The 22,606-nt window shown below is 38.3% G+C and overlaps 1 protein-coding gene across 2 annotated transcripts in view; it reads left to right on the top strand.

The window, feature by feature from the left end:
• CACNA2D3 (calcium voltage-gated channel auxiliary subunit alpha2delta 3) overlaps positions 1-22,606 on the top strand; it is an 853,665-nt gene that overhangs the window by 794,702 nt on the left and 36,357 nt on the right. For both annotated transcript variants that reach the window (XM_081073057.1, XM_081073056.1), the window contains 4 exons: positions 132-207; positions 2,801-2,853; positions 4,356-4,411; positions 13,633-13,744. In XM_081073057.1, coding sequence (XP_080929183.1) covers positions 132-207; positions 2,801-2,853; positions 4,356-4,411; positions 13,633-13,744 — 297 coding nt within the window. The remainder of the gene's footprint in view (positions 1-131; positions 208-2,800; positions 2,854-4,355; positions 4,412-13,632; positions 13,745-22,606) is intronic.

Genomic DNA, 22,606 nt, shown 5'->3' with positions numbered 1-22,606 from the left:
ATATATTTGTGTTTGTCACTGCTGCACGGGATGGTAGTGTTAGTGACTGTTGACCTTGTGGGTTGGTTCCAGGTATCATTTGGTTCCTGTGTTTCCCTTTTAGTGAAGCTCCTTTCCGTTCTTCCCTACAGAATTACCCTTTATGACTATCAAGCCATGTGTAGGGCCAACAAGGAGAGCAGCGATGGTGCCCGTGGGCTACTTGACGTAAGTACAGTGCAGTCACCCAGACACGGGCTGCACCTTTCCATCTGTCTCTGTGTGTGAGCACATCTTTTCCTCTGGGGCAATGAAGTTATCTTTTTCAAAACCACACATGTTTAAAAGTATTTCCTGACTTTACTAGTTAAGAAAAGTCACTTCTGTCTCAACCCAAATTCAACGATTATGTGAATGACGGACAGATCTAAAGTCTTTGATGGATGAATACAGCAGCCCCCTTTTGATGGACAGAAAATGGGGCAAGTTTTGTGGATTCTCTTAGTCTTATATAAAAGACAATTTGGTTTGGTCCCACAGAAATCTTCCTTTTGGTTTGTAATAGAGCTGTTAGCCCATGAACAAATTCACATTTTGATCATAGATTCCCGACCTTAATCAGGCTGTTGCTGAGTGAGTTTCAACATCATTTCCCCTGGAGCTGCTTCCATGGATGATGTCACAGTTGAGAATCGGTCGACATAGCTATTGTAGCATTAGAAAATGGCTTTTCAGACTGCTAAGAAATTAACTGCTATCATTTACTCCCAGTTTAAAAATAGAATTTACAATGTGTAAGCAATGTAAGTTTGACCAGCAATAATTTGAAAACATACATACACACACAAAAATAGATATAGATACTTCAATATAGTCGGACATGTGTGTATAAATATAACCCTTACATGTTTTTATTTTGTAAATTCTAAAAATTAACCTAAAATTTGGTTTGAAACACAAAACTTGAGAGTCATTTTGGTTTTAAAATACACACACCTTCTCATTTGCGGATGTACAATCTTGCAAGGTGATTATTTAAAAACCAAATATTTAACACAGTTCTCTTACGCTCCAGGAACAAGAAATGAGTCAGAGCTAGAAAATATTTATGAAGCAACTAGGAGCTAAGAATTCGACATTTTGAAAACCACTGTTTTTTAGTGAGAATCAACCTGTCTTTCCAAACTCAACTTTATTAACCTTAGCGTGAATATTTCCAGACTTAAATTGTTCCCAAGATATGTTTTCATCATTTAGGCTTAAAAGCTCAATGGCTTTATTCTTCTGAATGATAATGTGTATTTAAATTTTTTAATCCTGTATTTACATAATCCCTTTGTTTATCCATACATTGAGCCAGTGTCTGGCAGGAAATGCTTGAGTGCCCTTCCCTCTGGCCTCAGGGCGAGCTGCCCCAGTGCCTGCCCCTCCCCACCTCCTTAATCCCTTTATTCTTCTTTCCTCCCTCAGGTTCACACTACCAAGAACCCCTGAAATGTCACTACCCATCCCAGCAGTTACAAAGACACAAACTCTCCCATGGTCTGACCATCTGGGTCATTTGAAAGAAAGATGATTATTTTTCAAGCCCTACGATTCGAAATGTCAAAACCACAGGCCTACAAGCTTGCATTTGATTTTAGGAAATAGTTAATAGTTCATATCTTTATCTGACCCTAATCCATTTAACTCAGTCAAATGAGAGCAAGAGATCCAGTCTAAAGTCTGGGTAGGCTGGGAGTAATTCCAGTTGATATTTGTCGTTCAGTTTACTTACTGGCTTGAAATAGGGACGTTTCAAGAATAGTTAGGGGTATATAAATTGATTCTTGTTTTATTGAAAATTGGATATCCCCCTCCCCCATTCCTAGTTCTAGTCTTTATCATCAAAATGCTCAGAAGGTAAAATTAAGCAGCCATCACTTAAGAAACCAGGATTAGGCATTTCAGTCCTCTGATACCTAAACACAACCAGAAAAGGTCCTGAAAGTTTTCTGAACCTGCCATCTGGAGCCTGGGCTTTGCCAATGTCATTGCCTGTCTCTCAAATCTGCCCACCACTTACATATCTGGCCTACCTAAGTACAAAGAACTAACTGAGGGGAAGACTTGGTATTTTCCAGAATCCAGGAAATTGAATTATCCACATAGGAAATATCACAGAGTAAACAATCCAACTACTTTTCTTAATTAAAATATTCTGAAATAAAGATTAGGCTGTCAATGCCTTCTTTTATAGAGTAAAGGGGATTTTTTGCAAGGATAAAATCACATGTTTATATGGTTATCATTTTTTTAAGTCCAAATATGGAAGTGTGAGAAAAGGCAGCTTGCATCATACATAATTCATGGAAGGCATTAAAATCAAGTATATGCAATTCTTGCTTATTTCAATGAATGACATGCAGTGATGGAGAACAGGGAATCACCTTTCCGAGGGGCAGCCTTGTAAATTACCATTTGAAATTAGTTATATGATTCCAGCCCCTCAACATTAGGCTGTGAAATATTAGCCCCTAGAGGGTAAAGGTTTAAGAATCCTTTGCTGAACTTCCTTTTTCCTCCCAGAGATAACCCCTGTATTAGATCATGTTTATTTTACTTGTAAATCACATCTCACTACAGGGGAGTTCAAAGTTTTAAAATGTTAGTTTTGGGATACAGTATCCAACCATTTTCATCTTTTAGCTAGAGCTTCACTGTTTTTTTTAACATGATATCAATCTCTCTAAAAGAATAACATTGTCTTTATGTAAAGCCTTAAGTTAAACTCCATTTTGTGTCTGATCCTTTTTTTAATAAACTAAATTTTTCTCTTCAGCCTTATAATACCTTCCTTGCTGCAGTAAAATGGATAATGACAGAATTTGTCTTGTAAGTACAACTGCTACATTTTTTAAAAAAAATATTATCGCTTTTCTTTTGTATGATTAAGTACATTGGGAGTCTCTGCTTTATGCTTTCAATAACCATTAGATTCATAATACTCCGAGATAACCTCATTGAAAATCTCAGCATATTGAATGCTGAGACCAAAAAAATTATCTTTTATTAAGTTATTCATGGTCACTGCTTTTGCCCTTATGTAATTGTTTAGCAGACTAACAGCTTGCAATACACAAACCAAATTTATGTATTGTGGTTACTGTTAAATTTAACATAGATGTCTGCTGTTTTTAATGCAGCCTGGGTGGCCTGTGGTCAAAAGAACAAATTGCCAGTGCTGTCCACTGTGCTACTTTGGATGTCTTGCCACGTATAGAAGTGGGGATTGTGTAGTCATGGGCCAGGGGCTGGGGGCTTTTCTCAGGTGCGATTTAATTGTTTACACTGTCAACTTTCGGTCCTGTTCGGAGGGAGCTGGATACATCTGTGACTTAGGTCAGACTTGAAATGGCACAAAGATGAAAGGCTTGACTTCCAGATGACACATTACAGAAACACTATGTCACACAAAAGGGAGAAATGGACAGGCGTGGGAACCAGGTCATTCAAGCTGCACCAAATTCTCTTCTTATTTTCCCCCATTAAGGTTCCAATTCTGTAGGTTTAAGGGAGAAATTATTTGATGAACAGACATCGATGAACATTGCCTTTCTATTGCTTTAACATTTAGCAAGGTTATAAATTCAAGTGGGGAGTTAAGTTCTGCATATATATAAGAAACAAAAAAAAAAATACAGTTACAGGTAATAGTGGGATTTTGATTGAGAATTAGTTCCTAGAGATAGCCATGTGCCTGGAAAAAAGAAAATGGCTGAATTTTGGTGTGTCTCCATTCATTTGAAGGATGGTTTATATTATTTTTGCATTCTTAGAGAGCAATCGAGGCAGTTTAATTTCTTAAATTTGCATTGTGCCGTAATTTCATAAAGAGAAGTTTTTCCCATCTGCCCCTCCTCCACCACCTTCACACACACACAATCACACAAGGCTAAGCAAGTTTGCATTGCATATAAGGTTGTAAAGCATTCTATATCACTGCAATCATAGTCTAGTAAAGAATATTCTATTTGTATTTCTGAACCAAGGCAGAGGAAGCCCTTTAGAAGTATTTGATGAACAGCCCTTTTTACTATGGATTCAGACTCTAACTAGAAACTAATTTTGCCTATAAAGCAGGATATTTCTCAGCAGAAATGAGTCTAGGTAAACCTGATTTCAGGATTTGGTTGGCATTGGTGATAAAATACCCTATCGCACATAAGATAAAGCCCCGTGAAAATTCAATGATACCGGGACCAACTGTGTTACTATCTCCAGATTCTGATGTTATTCTTTCAAACGAAGTGAGCGTTGCTGAATAACAAGATGTCACTGTTCTATTCAGGGTGTGGATGACCAAGTAACTTTGGGCTTTTCCATCACCTGTTCAGGTTCCTAGTGGAATTTAACCTCTGCAGCTGGTGGCACTCAGATATGACAGCTAAAGGTAAGCAGCAACAGGTTTCTGTTTCTAAGCTCAGAGCAATAAACCCTGGGTTCACTGGCTACTTTTCATCAGAGATGTGCTCGTATAAAACTACCCAGGACAAAGTGATGATTTTTCAGCTCTGTCACAAAAGGCATTCTTTGGGCTAGGTGCAGCACCATCCAGTCTGACAAAAATTCCCCAGGCTTCATTCAGCCCGTGTTGAATATACACTTTGACCTGTTTCCTTAACTAAGGCTTTCCGGTCATACATTGCACAGGTGAAGTCTTCAAAAAGCTCTCAGGCACTGCCAAACTCTAAGGGAGACAGACACACTGCTGTTTTCAGCCTGAAGGAAGAGATAACTGCACTGTGGTTTTTGTTTTTGTTTCTTTTTGACAATCACCCTCACAGAACATAAATCTGATCATATTACTTTTCCTGCACAAAAACCTTCAATGAGTTGAGCAAATAACGAGTAGAAGCTTTAAAGCATGAGATGTGGAGTTAGATCGGTACGAATTTGAATCCTGGCTCCAAGATTGGCCTGTGGCAAGTTAGTTGATCTGGACGAGGCTCAGTTTCCCCGCAGGAAGCCAAAAGAGCAAAATAATAAATAATATTTATCTCCTATCATGTGTGTGTGTGTGTGTGTGTAATGAGATAAATTGTGTTCCATGCTGAGCACAGTGGCTAGAATACAGTAAGCTCTCAGAAAGTGGTGGCTGTAATTAATTCATGATAATGGTGATGACAGCATTGACCTCAACCGTGATGAATACTTGAGTCCCCATGCCCGACAAACTAATGCTCTTTAATGAGGCTTGTCTCCCAGCTGGCCCCCCGCCTGTTAAGTCACTTGCTGTTTCTCAGATACACTCTGCTCTTTCTTTCCTTTGTGCATTTATTCATGTTGATTTTTTTTGTTTGTTTATACCTGGGATGTCAGACACAAGCAGACCGCTACCACGATGATGATTTTTAATTATCCGCCATTTAAAAAGAGGTAGCTTAGTAATGTATCAGCATTCCCCCCAGGTGCTGGATATACTGGGGGTGCCCAAAAGAATGTCTACATATAACTTGGATTCATCTTTTGTTATCGGTACATATGGAGTATTACAATTTTAATACAATTTTCTCCTTTCTTCAAATGTGTATACATGTTTTGGGCACCCTCTGTATTTCAGCAGGACATTGCTGTCCCTTCCCTGAAGCCCCCCGTCACTGAGAATTCCCTCAGTTCTCCCAGGAAGAATTAGCAACATATCCATCTTGCTTCTGTCCCAGTCATCTCACCCATTTCCCAGCCCTTCCTCACCATTATTGACTCGGTTTGTTTGAGTCACACCGAGCTAGAATTTCTTGGTGGCAGGAGCTGTGTCTTAACCATTGTTATCCCGTCACACCTACCTGCTCTTCAGTGCATAACGGGTGCACTACCTTTGCTTACTAAATGCCCTAACGCATCTTTCTTCTGCCAGGCGTGATTGTTAGCGTCACTGGCATCATAGCTGTGCGACTTACAACTAGACCCATTTTGCCTAAATTCAGGAACCGATTAATTTCTTGTTAGTTGGAATATGAGATGGAGTAACACATGCAGACAGTTGTACGCGTGCGTACACCTGCATGGAGCAGCCTCTGATAACAGCTGTTATCCACCTGTGTCTGAGGTCGGCTCCATCCTGGGAGGCACCCAGATGCTCTGCTTCCATCCACACACACACACTCTCCTGGGGACCCTCCAGGCAGGGCTGACCCTTGCCTCTTCCTCTTGGGTTGGTAGCATCTTTGAGTGACAGTGAATGCCCACAATCCCACTTTTAGAAATAGAGCTTAAGGAAATCAACTGAGATGGGAACAGGGATTCTGTGACAGGGTGACCATCGCCTGAGACTTAAGGATTGCAGATACTGGCAAACCTTTAAATGATGCACGCATTTAAAAATAAATTACAGCCCATCCATAGACGGGCATAGAAAGCTTTTTAAAAGATTCTGTTTTTGAAAACTTTTTATCGAGATCAAAAGTGCTCATGAAATGAAGTAATACAACAAGAAAAAACAATATACAAAACTGGATGTACCCGCCAAAAGCATTCAATGTTGGGGGAGCCGTGTGTAGAGTTAAATAGTATCTGCAGTCAGGATAGCCAATGGGAAATCAGTGAGCAGAGACCAACATGTTAATTAGGAAGCAAAGACTACCATGCACCCCAAAGAAAATTTTACCTGTGGCATGAACCTGCTGTTGTTTAAAATTGCACGTGATTTGAAAAAGAGATGAGAAGGAACCTACTAAACAGGTAATTGTGTTTTTTTGTGTGTTTTTTTTTAATTTACTTTTCTTTTGACCAGCTTTTCTACAGTTTTACTATTAAGGGTTTAAGAAAAGATAAATGAGATTCAAAGAGATAAAAGGAAGAAAGGAGGTTAATAGAGGCTAAGAGAATGTATTGCAAGTTGGTTAAATGGCTGCTCTCTCTGCAGCACCCATGCCTGGGGACAAGCCATTCCACCTTCGGCATCGTACGTTGAGCTCTGGGAGGCTAGAAATGAAGAGCTATAGCTTCGGGGTCAGGCAGCCTTCCTCTGCCTCTAGCGAGTTGTGATGTTCTGGGCAAATCATGTGGTCTCTCTGGGCTTTGACTTCCTCGCTGGTCAGCTTATAACATAATGCTGTTGTGGGAAATGAATGCATGCAAAGTCCTCAGCAAGACATATGCAGCTCAAGGACTCTACACCTGGTGGGTGGTGCTTGTGTTTGGGTGGCGGTGGTATTTTCTGGAAGGCCCTTGGCTGTTAGGAGTGTGCTCAGTGCTGAGGGCAACAGGCTGGTTGTCTTCAGTGCTTTCCTTTTGGGCATTCCTCTTCACACCGGTGTGCCTGCCCCTCCCTGGCCGAAGGGCTATGATGGTGAGCCTGAGGAGGCCCTCCTTCTTCATGCCAGTCTCCATTCCCACTTCCTCACCTGGGCCCGCTCACCTTCCCCGTGATTTGCCAACACAGGCACCTGCCCACACCCTTGTTCTGGTCCTTTAGATGTGACAACTAGTTTCTAAGTCTCTGTTGAGTACCTGTGACCTTTGCCTAAACCAGTAGCTTTCAACCTGGGGGTGATTTTGCCTTCCACTGGTCATTGCAACATCTGGAGACATTTTTGTTAGTTACACCTGGGGATGGAGGCACTCCTACCATCTAGTTAGGGATACTGCTAAACATCCTACAACACACAGCCCCTGACAACAAAGAATTCTCAGACTCAGAATGTCAATAGAAAAAAAAAAATGTCAATAGAGTAGTCGCCTGTTATCTGCCAAGAATATGTTCCAAGACGCCAGTGAATGCCTGAAAGCATGGATAGTTCCAAACCCTTTTTACATATATTATATTTTTTCTATACATACATATCTAAATTTATAATTTATGCACATTAAGAAATTAACAACAATAACTAATAATAAAATGTACAATTATTACAATATACTGTAATAAAAGGTATGTGACTATGGTCTCTCTCTCTCTCTCTCTTTCTCTCTCTCTGAAAACTGAGATGGCCACTAAATGACTAACAGGCAGGTAGGGTTTACAGCATAGGTACACCAGACGAAGGGATGATTCATGTCTCAGACAAGGTGAAATCGGAGGGCATGAGATTTCATCATACTACCCCACCATCTGAATCTTACGAATTGCTTATTTCTGGAATTTTCTATTTAGTATTTTTGGACCATGATTGACTGCGGGTGACTGAATTCACAGAAAGCAAAACCATGGGAATGGGGGCACTACTGTAGAGCCACTGTTGAGAAACCCTGGTGTCGACCAAGGAGTATGGGGTAGGGGATGACGAATAAAGAAGGAGGTTATGGCCACTGCACACATTGATGGTTACAGAAACTTGTGAAGGTTCCCATTCTGAAATTTCACATCCCCTCTCTCCATCTTCCCCGTCCACCAGACCAACAGTGGACAAAATTTTAGCTAAGAGGAATAATGTGATGCCTCAGTTCTGTGTTTCTGTTTTTGAAAGCTTTATAAAAAGATTCTTGAAAAAATCCAAGTTGTCTCATGCCATTGCCACATCGTGAGACCTTTTCCCCACAGACTATAGAAAAACTTTGTCAAATAATTATATTGTTGATACGCAGTGTGTCAACATACAGTGCTTTTCCATTTCCAGAGTTCTGGCACTAGATTATCTTCAGATTCCTTCAACATATCTGACAGGTAGGGACTGCTAGAATTTGGCACTGAAACTTTCTGGGAAGCTCCTAAGTCAGACAGATACATAATGGGCTCAGACCTAAACCAAGACCTGCCACCTCAACGAGATAGTGGGGAGAGAGGCAACTAGCCTTCTGGGAGCCCCCATGTTGGCCAGGCTGTTGCCCGAGAATGTCACATTCAGGCCTAAAGCCCTCTGCTAGGCACAGCTATGACTTTTTCCCTTTAATAGATGAAGAAAGTGAATCAAATGAGAGTGAATAAACTCATCTGTGGGGCTGCTGCCACCTGGATGTCTTTGTTAAATGTAAACGTAAATCTTAGACCCAGTGTAAGGAGAGAAAAGTTTTAAGCACCGTAACTATATTGACTTGCCAGGTTTCTTCATTCTAAATTTACCATTCCCTCATGAGATACAGACCCTGAGCTGAGACATACATCTTTGTTTAGCTAAAAATGGAATCCATAATTACACTGTTTATCTGCTTCATTTCCTTAATGAAGGGGACTGTGGAAGCCCATTTCTGCTTGATTATCACAAAGGTATCATTTTGGCGAAGTTGCACAAAGAGAATGGAGCTTGCTGGCACCCGGTTATGAATGGGGGTGCATTCACAGAGACAAAAGAAGAGGAAAGCTTTTCAAATGGCAACTCTATTCATTCCCCATTGTCTGCACATAATTACTGTGAACCCAAGTCAGTTATTCTCATCAGGGACATTTGTTGCTAAGGGAAAATTAAAGATATTCAATTGTGTGGGTGCTTCATTGTGAGTCAGTGAGTGATAGGTCACGGTGGCTTCAGCTTTGCACCCAGTGTAACTGGGGCAGAAGGGAAAACAGTGTGATGACAAAGAGCATAGGCTCCAGGATGTCACCACCTGGGTATGTATCCGGGCCCCACCACTTAACAGCAATGTGACTTTGGGCAAGCATCTTCATTTTTCTGAGCTTTAGTGTTTTCATCTGTGAAACATGAAAGCAGCAGGGCCTTGCATCACTATGTGATGGCAAAGATTCTATCCATCAAAGGGCCTAACATGATGTCTGGCACCTAGTAAGCACTTAGTGAGTGTTGGTTGGGGTAGTGGGGGCTGTGATGGTTTTGCTGTTTAAGTCAATTATGCTTGTGGTGGGTAGTCACTCTCTGTGAGACTCGAGGCAGGCTATGTCTGCTTTCTGAGCCCCAGTTTTCCTTTCTGGAAAAAGGAAAGAATCAGTCTCATTGAGCTCTGTGACCGTTGTCAGATAGTGAATTTTAAATGCCTAAGAGGTAAAACAGTACCATTGGATCGCTGGTAGCCTTGGTCATTGGTTTGAAATTCCAAGGCTAAATAGTAATGACTGGCAAATATAGGTGGTGTTTTCCATAGTATTCCAGACACAGAAAGGTCTTCATAATAAACCATGTTATTTAGATTGAATGTGGCCATGGTGTTATATGATAATTCATGTGTTTCCCCAAAAGCACATCAAACAACCTCCAGCCAATCTGTAGTCATGCTGCAGATAGACTCAACAGTTTATCACCATATCAGCATGGGTACCTTTCAAATGTCAAGGGGGGGCGGGATTAATTTATAAGTTGGGGGTAATATAGTCCTTCTGCCAGTGTTGATGGAGGGGTGAACAGCAAAGAAACAATATATGACGAGTACTTAGCTCAGTGCCTGGAACATGAGTGCTAAATGTCTAATAATAATAATAATAACTGAAACAATGTTAGCATTCTAATGAAGCCATTGAGATATGAAGATGTGAGGATGACAGATGGCACAGCACAGTGGCCCACTGGTGAAGGGTGAAGGCTCTGAAGCCAGAGAAGCTTGGAGTACCAGTCCCTGCTCCATTGCTTCCAACTAATCCTCAGTATTCTCATCTGTAGGAGATGCCCGTGGTACAGGTATCTGTGAAAAATTTCATCTCCAGAAAGGATCAGAGCCAAATGAGTCTTGCCATTGAATTTGTTGGACTCATTCCATGGTAACTGGGCCCAGATAATTAGAATTAGAAATGGTGCAATTATCGGGCTTGTTTAAATCACGTATGCTGCCTATCTCAGCCTGCCCTAAAGACCTTTCTTCCTTTCGTTCATTGGCCAAACTTCACAGAGCAGTTACATATATCTGTGCTGGAGCCAGACAGCCCAAGTTCAAATTTTGGCTCTGCCACGTATTCACTGGATAAATTGGGGCAATTTACTCAGTCCTTTCCTCCATTCACTAATCTGCAAAACAGGGGTAACAATTGTTTCTACCTCATAGTTTTTGTTTTTCTGTCTCATTTTACTGTTAAATGAATTCATGTAAAGCAGAACATCATTGGTACATAATAATTTCTTAATAAATTTAGCTGTTACCATCATTGGGCCATCTGCATGCTTGTGCCGTATTCATTTATAATCTATGCTATTTATTTAATCTTTATTTTATTTCATCCAACTCACTTTTTGACATTTAAATAAGGTAAATACTAAAAGGAAGCTTCCCAACTTTATGTTTAGCCTCCCGAGGTTAAAAAAAATAGAAGAGCAAATGAAAGAAAGATGATTAAAAACTCCCTAGCCTAAAGCAAAGGGGTCATCCTGACAAAATCAGAGACATTGGAAAAGAACTGGGAAGAGAATTATATTCCCACTGAGGCCTCTCTGTGTTGTTCGTGGGGCTTGGGCCACCTACACTCACCTCACCCTCCACCTGAAGACAGGCAGTTTCTCATTACGGACCGAGAGTCTCACATTTCCTTTGTCCATTTGCTTTGCTTGAAAAGCACCGTTCAGGAGAATTATTCACTTATTCAGCAGCCATGTGCTTCCTCTGAGCTAGCCGTGCAGGGCACAAGGGGACAGACAGGGTCTGGGACGTGGCTCTTGGGGAGCCTGACAACTATCAGCACTGTACCGTCACTGGAGTCAGGGAGGCAGCCATCTGTGTGCCTTTTCTAACCAAACAGCTATGGCTTGGCAAGGCCAACAGTCTGAGGATTCGGTGAAATGACATATTCAGTAGCAGTCATGGTGGCAATAAGCGCAGGCCTTCAAGTAGCACAATGTGTCAGCCCTTTCACGTGTCAATTCATTTGATCCTCAGACGACCCTGTGAGGTTGGTACTGTTATTCCCATTTTGCACGTGAAGACACTCTCCACACAAGGTGTAGAGAGATTAAAAACTCATCTGTGATCACACAGCAGGAGCAAATACACAAACCCCAAGTTCAGCTCTTAGCTACTACGCAATTAGCCCAACTCCTGGCGTGTGGATGGTAACAGTAGAACAGCTAGCATTTCATGAAGATTTGTGTGTGTGCATGTATGTGTGTGAAAGTGTGCGTATGTGTCACTCTGTTGAGAGCTATGATGCTTTAGTTCATTGATTCCTCAGAAACACCATGTGAATTAGCATGGGCACCTCCTGTTTATGTCAGTGACCGGTTTCTGAAAATCACATGTTCTGCATTAAAAAAAAAAAAATTAAAAAGTTGATTAAAAGTCTACTTCCTTTTGTTTTAAATAGGAAAACTTACAATGTACTACACTTCAATCCCAAACACTGAATTAATTTCCTCAAAATAATTAAAGCTCAGGGAAAAGGCTATATTATAAAAAACAATCACATTATGATATAAATGCCTATTAGAGCCTGGTTTCCTGATTACGCAATGGTTATCTGATTGTTACCAAACAGTTGTTTTGCTTTCGGTAACCCTGCCATGGCTCACTTAATGCCAGTGGCCTTCCAGATGCACTTGCCACAAAAACATCTCCCCGTGGTGCTGACATCCAACCAACTGTATTTCGAGTATAACATGAGACTTTGTCCACACATCGTTTTGTTAAAATCCTATTGAGTTGTGCCGTTGTAAATTATCTGTATGCATATAACCTATAAGGTAGGTAATACATAGTTAGAAATATATGTTTATGTTTTATATAAACATCAGCCAGGAACGTGGTACAGAGTTTGGAAAGCTGTAAGCATTCTATTGGGAAAATGTGAAGAAGTAGACCTTCTTCTACAAGGGAAGAAGGCCTGTACCACAGGCATCTCCTACAGATGAGAATACTGAGGATTAGTTGGAAGCAATGGAGCAGGGACTGGTACTCCAAGCTTCTCGGACTTCAGAGCTTTCACCCTTCACCACTGGGCCACTGTGCTGTGCCATCTGTCATCCTCACATTTTCATGTCACAATGGCTTCATTAGAATGCTAGCATTGTTTCAGTTCTTGTTTAGTATTATTACTATTATTATTAGACTCTTAGCACTCATGTTCCAGGCACTGCGCTAAGTACTCATCACATATTGTTTCTTTGCTGTTCACCCCTCCATCAACTCTGACAGAAGAATTATATTATCTCCAACTTACAAATTAAAAAAAATTGAGACTTAGACAGGTTTCGGAAGTTGCCCACTGGGCATAACTTGTTTAAATAATTTAGTCAACCACAAGTCTTTCCAAGTGCCTACTATGTACTCAGTTACATACCAGGGTTATTTAGTACTGTATTACTGGACAAGGAACTTCATAATAGTAGGATAAGGCTCATGGCTATGGTTCAAAGACATGACGTATTTTACTAGTCCATATTTCAATTTTGTTTCTGTAATAAAGCCATGCAATTGTATCATGACCTTTGTCTCACCCTAAATAATATGGTGTAACTTATATTTTATACATTTATGTAGATATACATATGTGTTTGTTGCTAAGTTCAAGTAAGTCTGAGGTCAGAGACCCGATGACTGATGTCCCAGAAAGGAGAATTCTTATGATGCATAAATGATAGCTGATCAAGCCAACACAACTGCTTGAGGAATTATAGCTTATAGAGTTGCTTGGCAGATGAAATCATTGACTAATTAGAAAATAATGCATTATGCTGTGCCTAGAAAAATCACAGAGCACGAGGAGCGGAACTGTGTTCTGAGTTACTATGGGCTGCCAGTCACAATAAAGCCTGTGCCTTAGGTTTTCTTTTTCTTTTTCTTTTTTTTTTTTTCTTATCCCTACAGCCCAGAAGTTGAAACAGACCCTGGAACCTTGCGATACTGAATATCCAGCATTTGTCTCTGAGCGCACCATCAAGGAAACCTCAGGGAACATTGCTTGTGAAGACTGCTCCAAGTAAGGCCCCCACCTTCCTCCTCAGTGTAGAGCTTTCCCAGATGGGCCAATGCCACTGGCATGCACGGGATTACGTTTTGAGAGATGGAAGCATGGCTGCCCTCTTGTGTGAGGAAGTATTTCCACCAGGTCGGAAGAAAAACACTTGGCTTTGTTGGATCATTTAGAGTTTGGGAAGCATTCAAAATGCGTAAGGATGCATCTTGAATATAGGAAATTTTTAGTCCTGTTTGTTGGTGGTTGGAAAAAGTCCTAATTGGTGTTTCCTCAACGGATGGCAATTTCAGCTCTCTGTTCTAGGAAAGTCCTTATCTTTACTGAAGGCACCAAATCTTCAGTATTCACTGAAATCTAATATGTTAGAAACGTTTCTTGGTGGTTTAATATGCATTTTCCTGATTACTCATGAGGATGGATCTCTTTTTAAATTTTTGTTTGTTTGTTTGTATTTCCTGACCGTTTCATTCCTGTTGGCAGTTTTCTGTTGGGTGGTGGATCTATTTGGACTGATTTGGCTGTTCTTGCTGTTTTTTGGGTGCGATTTCTTTGCAGTCGCATACTTTGCATATGTGTCTTTCTGTCTCTTCACATTTATAGACGTCCTTAGATGCATGGAAATTTTCTTTAGCTTTTATTTTAATGTAGTCTAATTTATTCTTCTTCTACGATTTGTGCATTTCATTCTTTACTTAAGAAATTAGTCTCTGCCCTAATGTCATAATGATATTCTCATATATTTTTATTCTGAGTGCTTTAAAGGCGTGCCTTTTATATTTAAGACTTCAATACTTCTGGAATTTGTTTGTGTGTGTGGCATGATGTAGGTTCTAATTTGGTCCTTCTCCATATAGTTGGCCTTTTAACCAGCACTTTTTATTGAATAGTCTTTATTTTCCAATATATTTATTACAACACCTGTGCCATAGGCTGAGTTCCCATCTATATGCAGATCTGCTTCCAGGTTTTATGGTTTGTCAGTAAACCTATGCTAACATCATGCCTCTTTAATTATTATAGCTTTATAATATGACTATATTTAGGAGAACAAATATCCTTTCTTTATTCTTCTTCTAAGTTGTCTTGGTTTTTCTTTCTTCTTTCCTCTTTCATATTAATTTTGGAATCAGCTTATTAGTTCCCATGATCTATGCTAGGGTTTTCATTAAAATTGCTATAAGTTTTGTATTAATTTGAAGGTAATTGCTATCTTTGATATTAAACCTTTTCCCTGATAAACTACCTGGATCTATTTAGTTGCATACGTCTTTTTCTATGTCTTTCAATACAGTTTTATAATTTTCTGTTAGATTTATAACTAGACAGCGTATAGTTTTTGTTGCCAACATTAGTGGCATATATTTAAAACTATATTTTCTAATTGGTAATTGCTAGCATATGAGAACATCACTGATTTCTGTCCATTGAGTACCTTATATCCAAGAAATGTTCTTTTAGATCTCGTAGTTTCTGTGTAGATTCTCTGGGGCTTTTTGTGTAGATAGTAATATCACTTGTAAAAATTTTCCTTTCTGATCTCCATTCTTAATTATTGTTTCGTGTTTTATTGCACTGGACTTCGGATACATAGTTGAATAGAAGCAGTGAGAGTAGGCAGCTGTGTCTTGTTCCTAATTTAAAGGAATTGCTTCTAATAATTCCATGTTAAGTATGATGTTGGCTGTAGGCTTTTTAAATTGTAGTAAAATATAATAAAAAAAAATTACCATTGTAACTATTTTTAAGTGTACAATTCAGGGGCATTAAGTACAATCACAGTGTTGTGCAGCCATAACTATTATCCATGTCCCAAATTACTAGAGGTCTTTGATAGTTAACCATTTATTAAGTCAAAGAAAATCTCTTTAAGAGTGTTTGCTGCTGTTGTTATTGTTTGAAATTTGAATGGATGTTGAATTTTATAAAAAACATTTTCTATATTCATTCCTAAAATAATTTTAATGTGTTAATATGTTGAATTAAATTGATATAATTTATTTTTTTAATCACGAAATATATATACTATTAATATAAACATCTTTAGTAGTAGATGGGTTGTCTATTGTGAAAACATACTTGCTTTCCCAGGATGGACATTGATGGTCATTATTATGAAAAACAAAACCATATTTCAGGATTCATCTGCTCATATTATATTGTGAACTTTTGCATCTGTGCTCCAAAAGGGGAGTGAGCTATACTTCTTTCTTGTACTGTCATTTGTTTTTGCTATTAAGGTCATTTTATTGTCACAAAATTACTTGGAGAGTTTTTCCTCTTTCTCTAATAACTGTATATAACAACTTAACTGTTTCTTGTAGGTTTAGTAAAACTTACCCATAATGCTATCAGTAACTGATAGGTTTTTATTTCTTTGTTTTTGTGTGAGTAAATTTTCAACTACCAAATTGCTTTCTTTAGTGGTTACATATCTCTTTGGAATTTCTGGGGGGGGGGGTTGGAAATGATTTTGATGATTATAAATCTTAGAAAATTGTCTACTTCATCTCACTTTTCAAGTTTGTTGCATGCATTTGTTAATAGTGTTCTTTTTTTGATTAAAAATGCTGTCATATTTGTGATTTTGCCCCCTTTAAATCAATGTTTCCCTCCCTATCTCCTTTTTCTCCTCCTCTTCCTCCTTCTTCTTCTCCTTCTCCTTCTTCTTCTCTTTCCCCTCTTTCTCTTCCTCCCTCCCTCCCATGTTCTTTTTCCTTCTTCCCTCTCTACACTAGCAGAGATATATTTGTTTCCTTTTTCTTTTCAAAGAATTATCATTTAGTTTGTCTGATTCTCTGTTGTTTCTTTGATTTTCTATTTCATTTATTTTGCTTCTTATCTGTATTTATTACATTTCTTTTAAGTTTTAGGGGGTTTTCTGTTGTTTTTTTCCTAACATTTTGTGTTTTCCACTTAGCCAGCTCCACTCATGTATAATATATTTTATATATTTATGTATTTTTTCTGCATTCCAGTTGATCAGCATAAATTTAATACATAGGGCTTTCATTATTATGTAGCTCTAACAATTTTCTAATTTTCACAATTTTTTATGTATAAATTTTAAAATAGTATTTTAAGATTTTTTAATATGTGGATTTTGAGACTATTTTTTATGTTTATGGATCTCTAATTACATGACATTGTGGTCTGCATAACACATATTTTTTAGTATGTGTGGAGACTTACTTTGCATTCTAGTACTTGTCTGTGTGTTTTTGAAAGCAACCGCAGTTTCATTCTCTAATAACTGGGTACAGGGATTAATATATTAGTATGTATTTGTTGGTTCAAGTGTGTTAATTGTGTTTCAAAGTTTCCTTTTTTTTTTAGAGATGGGGTCTATTTTAAATGGCATTTAACCTCTTACTAAGCTTAGGGATTTTTCAACTCCTTTATGTCATTCAATGCATCTTGCTTTTTATATTTTGAAGCGTTATTACCATGGACATCTCTGTTTGAGATTGATAATAGCTTTCTAATAAATCATTCCTTTATCACTATGTAATAACCTTCTTTAATGAAAGTGCTTTATGCTTTAATATCTATTTTGTTTCCTAATAACATAGGTACAGTAGCTCTTTTGGTAACACTTTCTAGGCATATTTCCCCCTTTCCTCCATTTTCAATTTTTTTAAAATCATTTTGTGTTAGGATTCTATCTTATAAATAGAGTATAACTTGATTTGAAATAGCTCTATTATTTCTAGATTTAATCTTTTAAAATTTAGGGGTTACCAACAAGTTTGGATTTATTTCTATTGTCATTTTATGTGGACTCTATTCTCCTTTTTTTTTTCTTTCTTTCTTCCTTCCTACCTGCTTGCCTTCTGTTGGATTTATTATCCAGTTTCCTCTATTCCTTTTTTTCCTTACTAGTTTGTGAAGTATAGTCTTTTCTTTTAGTAGTTAGCCTTAACTTTTTTGACATATTTTAATTGGTCAGGATCTTTTCTCTCCTCCAGGACAAAAACCTTATAACCCTCTAAGTAAGATTACCTCCCATCTCTTTCGTGTGATATTTTCTAACATTTTAGTTCTTTTGTGCTTTTAAATCCACTAAATACTGTATTGTTGTTGTTTCTGCCTATCATAAATGAAATGTTTACCAATTTGTTTACTCACCATTGCTTTTTTATGAACCATTGCTTTTTGTTTTATAGTACTTTGGAAGTTGTTTCAAAAATGATCTGGGAGTTGTAAATTCTCTCATTCTTTGTCTAAGATACATTTTTTAAATGCTCTGCAGGAATAATTTATCTCCATACTATGTAAATCAAAATATTTTAAAGATACTACTCCATTGTCTTCTGGCTTTTAGTTTTGCACCTTTGTAAATAGTCTGTCTTTTCCCCTTCTCTGATGGCTTGTAAACTGTTTACGCTTTCTTTAATTTTCTGAAGTTTCACTGCAGTATGTCTAGATATAAATTTATTTCTGTTTGTTTATATACTTTATTCTGGATAATTTCCTTCAGCTCATACGAGAGTTCATTAATTTCTTTTTGATTGTGTCTAGTCTGCTGGTGCTTAAAGAATCCATTGAGTTTTTAATATGGATGTCTTTTTATTTCTGGATGGTTTATTTGCTTCTTTTAAAAATCTGTGTATTCTTTTATAGAGAGCCTTATTCTTAAGTTTCCTACAGCTAATTATAAAGGCCTTTTAAGATTGTTTTAGTAGTTTAACTTTTGAGAGTACTGATCCTCTTCTTTCTTGTGTCTGCTTTCTGTCATAGTAGATAATTTGCTCATGTGTTTTGTCATTTTTTACTATAAACTGGTGTTTACCATTATTATTTTTCTAAGAACAGAATAGAGCTTGAGTTTCTCTTCACAACAGGTTTACATTTGGGCTTCAATGATATGTCCTATTGGTACTGAATGTCTGGGAATAATTGTTATGTAATTTTTTTGTATTTAGGAGTTTCTGCACCATATAATTATAGTAAATATTTTTTCTAAGCAGCATGCAGTTTAGGCTGAAAGTTTGATTTCAGAGTCCCAGATTATCAGCTTTTTACACTTAGTTATAAATGTACAAGTTGGCATTTTGTATCTTTTCTTGTACGTGTGTGTGTGTGTGTGTGTTTAAACATGCTTGTTTTGTTTTGCTGTTTCATTTCCAGCATGTCTGAGTGTTTAGAGCAGAATGGCTTCCATACTTGCCCAATCTGCCATGTTATATTTTACTCTTCTGACAGAAGACTTTCGAGAGCAACCACAAGAAAGCAGTGAAGTGTTGTGGTTTAGTGCAGGAGCTGTGGAATCAGAGTCCGGGGTGTGAGTTCTCACTCTAGCAGTTGCTAACTGTGAAACCATGAGCACGCACCAACACACCCTGGTGTGCTGAAGAAACTCAGCTTCTTCCTGGGGAATTTGGGGAATAATAATAGTAAGTATGTCATAGGCGTGTTGTAAGAATGAAGTGGGGAAGTTTATATTGTGAATTTAGCATAATGCCTAGAACAGAGTAAGTACTCAGTCAACGGCTGCATTGAATACAAGTGTAATACCATATAAACTTAGCCATAAACCATTCTGTTGAAATGTGAATTTTCCTTTCCGTAAGTCTAACATCACTTCACCGCTTTAGAATTCCCTGTGGCAAAAGGTACAACATATATACATACATATATATACATATATATATCTATCTCAGATGATCAAAGGTCATGTACGCCTTAAGGGTTGTTAACAGTTCATGACTCTGAAGTAGACTCTACTGAATCAATAATAATTGCAAACGTTTTTGACCAGAGGGATATTATATCCCGCATCATCATAACTACACACGCCATGAGGTGGCCAGTATCTTTTAGAGAATGATAGGTGATTGTATTTAGTGGAGTAAGTTAGATTTCTTATTTCCATTCTAAATGAGAAAACAAATAGAACCGAGACAGATGATTGCTAGGGCAAGTAATGTTTCCTTATTGACTCATGATTAGAAACCAATGACCCGAATGCAGTTTGATTAAAATAAGCAACCTAACGATTTCAAACTAAAGAGAAAACCCCCTTACTTCATTCAGTGAGAAGTTAATGCATGCCTGCTATGGCCCAGAAACTGCTGGTCCTTGGAAATCCAAAGATAAAGAAGATACGAGGTTGATTTGAAGGTGTTTACACCCGCCAAGACTAGTCTGTTTCAAATCTTGAATTCCATGCTGGGTTGAAGACTCACAGGAGGTCGAGAAGTTGAGTAAGACCTTATACAGTGTGCTGGCAGCAGAGGAAAGATCACAGGCTTTGAAGCTTTCCTTTCAAAGCTTTATTTCAAGACCACCACCCAGCAGCTCAGTCGTACTCTACAGAAGCAAAACCATAAAGGCTCAGGGGTCAGAACGGGGAGAGGAAAAAGGACTTGTGCTTTTCCTTTCTTTTTTCATAAGCTTTTTATTGACGTATAGCACATAGAGAAAAATGTACAAACTGTATGTTTGCAGCTTGATGAGTTTTCCCAAGCTGGACACATTTATCTATCACTCAGGTTAAGAACTGAAAGAACATTGCAAGCCCCCCCGGGAGCTCCCCATCAGCCCCCGTTAGTTACAACCCCCACTTGCCATAAGATAACCACTCTATTGATTTCTCACATCATTGATTGCTTTTACTTGTTTCTCATGTCAACTTGTGAGATGGCGATTTGGTTCATAAGATATGAGGGCAGATGGACTGACTTTGAGGGAGGTTTCTAAGGAATTCACTTGGAAAACAAAATAGGGCCTTAGGGAAAATATTAAAGATAGCTTAGGACGTCAGTGAACATTCCTTGATTGTCTATTATATCCAGGATACTGGGCTACCCCGTGGGGAAACAGTGATAAATGAGTCACACATGATCCCCATCCTCATGGAGTTTACAGACAAGTAACCAGGCAATATCAACACTCCATGCTTAGAGAGGGTTACGTGGGAGCATAGAAGGGAGCCTGGGTTGGTCAGGAAAGGCGTCCTGGAAGTGACCACCAACACTTCCAGACCACCAACACACAGAGGAATTAGCAGGTGAGAGTATCCAGGCAGAGGGAAGAGCCTTATGTAGACAAGAGAAATTGTGGTTTGTTCAACAAATTGTTAGAAGTTCAGAGAAGCTGGAACACAGAGTTTGGGCTGAGGAGACATGGGAAAGAAGACAAGGAATGAGAAAGGGCCAAATTGTGGTGCCCCTTTAATCCTGTCAAAGAGAAGTAGTCCTTTGAAGGACTTTAGATACTGAAGTCAAATGATTTCAAATGAAGTTGAAGGACACCAGTGTGGAACAACAGAAAGATTCTCTTTTGAGGATTAGAAATTGATAGATCAGCTTGGGTAACTAGTTGAAGGAGAAATCAATTCACAACTTTTTTTTCCCCTCTGAACCAAAAATCTTTGTTATAAAATTATGGTATCATGCTCATGTCACATAAAAATAGGCTTATAAAAGTAGTCACTTTGGGAGCTTGAGAAGGAGTGAACCCTTTTATTCTTGTCTTTCTGTCTTGCATTGCTCCATTTCATGAAATAAAATTTATTAGAAAATATATCTGACTATTTTCCAAAACATTTGTGAAGATAACATTTTGCATGTCATATGATCTTTGTATTCTTAGAATGCAATGTGTTAAGGAGAAAAATAATACTGACTTTTGTCATCTTTCCCTTCTTGATGGCCAGGAGATCTTTCAGGATAGTGGCCAACACATTTGGTGGTGACCAGGAAGCCAAATTTGCATGGTCTGCTTTACATCTAATTCGTGTAGAAATTTGTAAACCTTTGCCTGGAAAGAATGAGACTTTGCAGGACTGGTTCTCTAAGACAATTACTAATTTTTGATCAATTTTGTAGGTAACTTCAGGTCAGGGGCAGTGACATTCAAAAATAACACAATTCTACAGCATTTGGCCAGAAGTGAGTTGGAAACTGAATTTGGTGAAAATTACAGTATTTCAGAAATTACGCACTAAGATCTTTTTCAAAGAAAAACATCTCGCCTCCCGCAATGGAACATACAAAACTATGTCCATTACAAACCATTCTCAAGGCAGCGATTACTTCCCTCCACAAGTAACGGCAAACCATAGAGCAACAATCCCTAAGAGCTGTGCGCTTCCCACGAGAACATGCTTCATGTTGCAGTGTGCTCTCAGCCTGCCATTAACAATCTTCCCATCTCTTAGAAGAAATCACATGACCTTGGTGCCTAAACACGTTACTATAACTCAGGAAACCATGTCAGGTGCTTCTAGCTGAATAGTAAAAGGCTTCTTGGTCTCCAACGATCTTTGAAGACTGGCTGCCCCCAACTCCATTTCTGTGTCCTATTTCCAAAATGACTTGATGGTTTTATGTGGAAAATACATCACGAGGTGACTCAGCTACTCGAAATAGAAACACATAAATTGGCGACTCCAAAAGTGGACATTTATCTGTCTATGTTATAGACAGATATATTATAACAGAGGGACAGTATGCGATGTTTTAAAAAGAATTTTCAAAAATATAGGGTTTATTAAGAATGCAGGAGCCTAAAAGAAAATACGAATTTACATAAGAATGTCATTAGGGTTGGTGGTTTGGCTGCTTTAACCAATAATTTTCGTCATTCAATATCCCACTGATTATTAAATTAATCTGTTACTCAAACAGCAATCAAAAACAACTCAGCCCATATTTTCTGGGCATTTGTGACTGTCAACAAGTTTAACAAAATTGGATATCTAAAAAGAATGTAATGTTTTACTATTTTCCAATACATTGCTTTTCTTCTAGATAGCCCTTCAACCTTCGCTGAGAAAAGGATCCACAAAGGTTTCCTTGAAATGAAAATCAATTGCTAACTTAAATACTTATAGCCAGTTAAGAAAAGTAATTTAATCAAAAA

Source organism: Rhinolophus hipposideros (genome assembly GCF_964194185.1).
Source record: "Rhinolophus hipposideros genome assembly, chromosome: 14".
Lineage (NCBI taxonomy): Eukaryota > Metazoa > Chordata > Mammalia > Chiroptera > Rhinolophidae > Rhinolophus > Rhinolophus hipposideros.
Note: the sequence above shows the minus strand (reverse complement) of the source record. Positions and strands in the feature narration are given on the sequence as shown.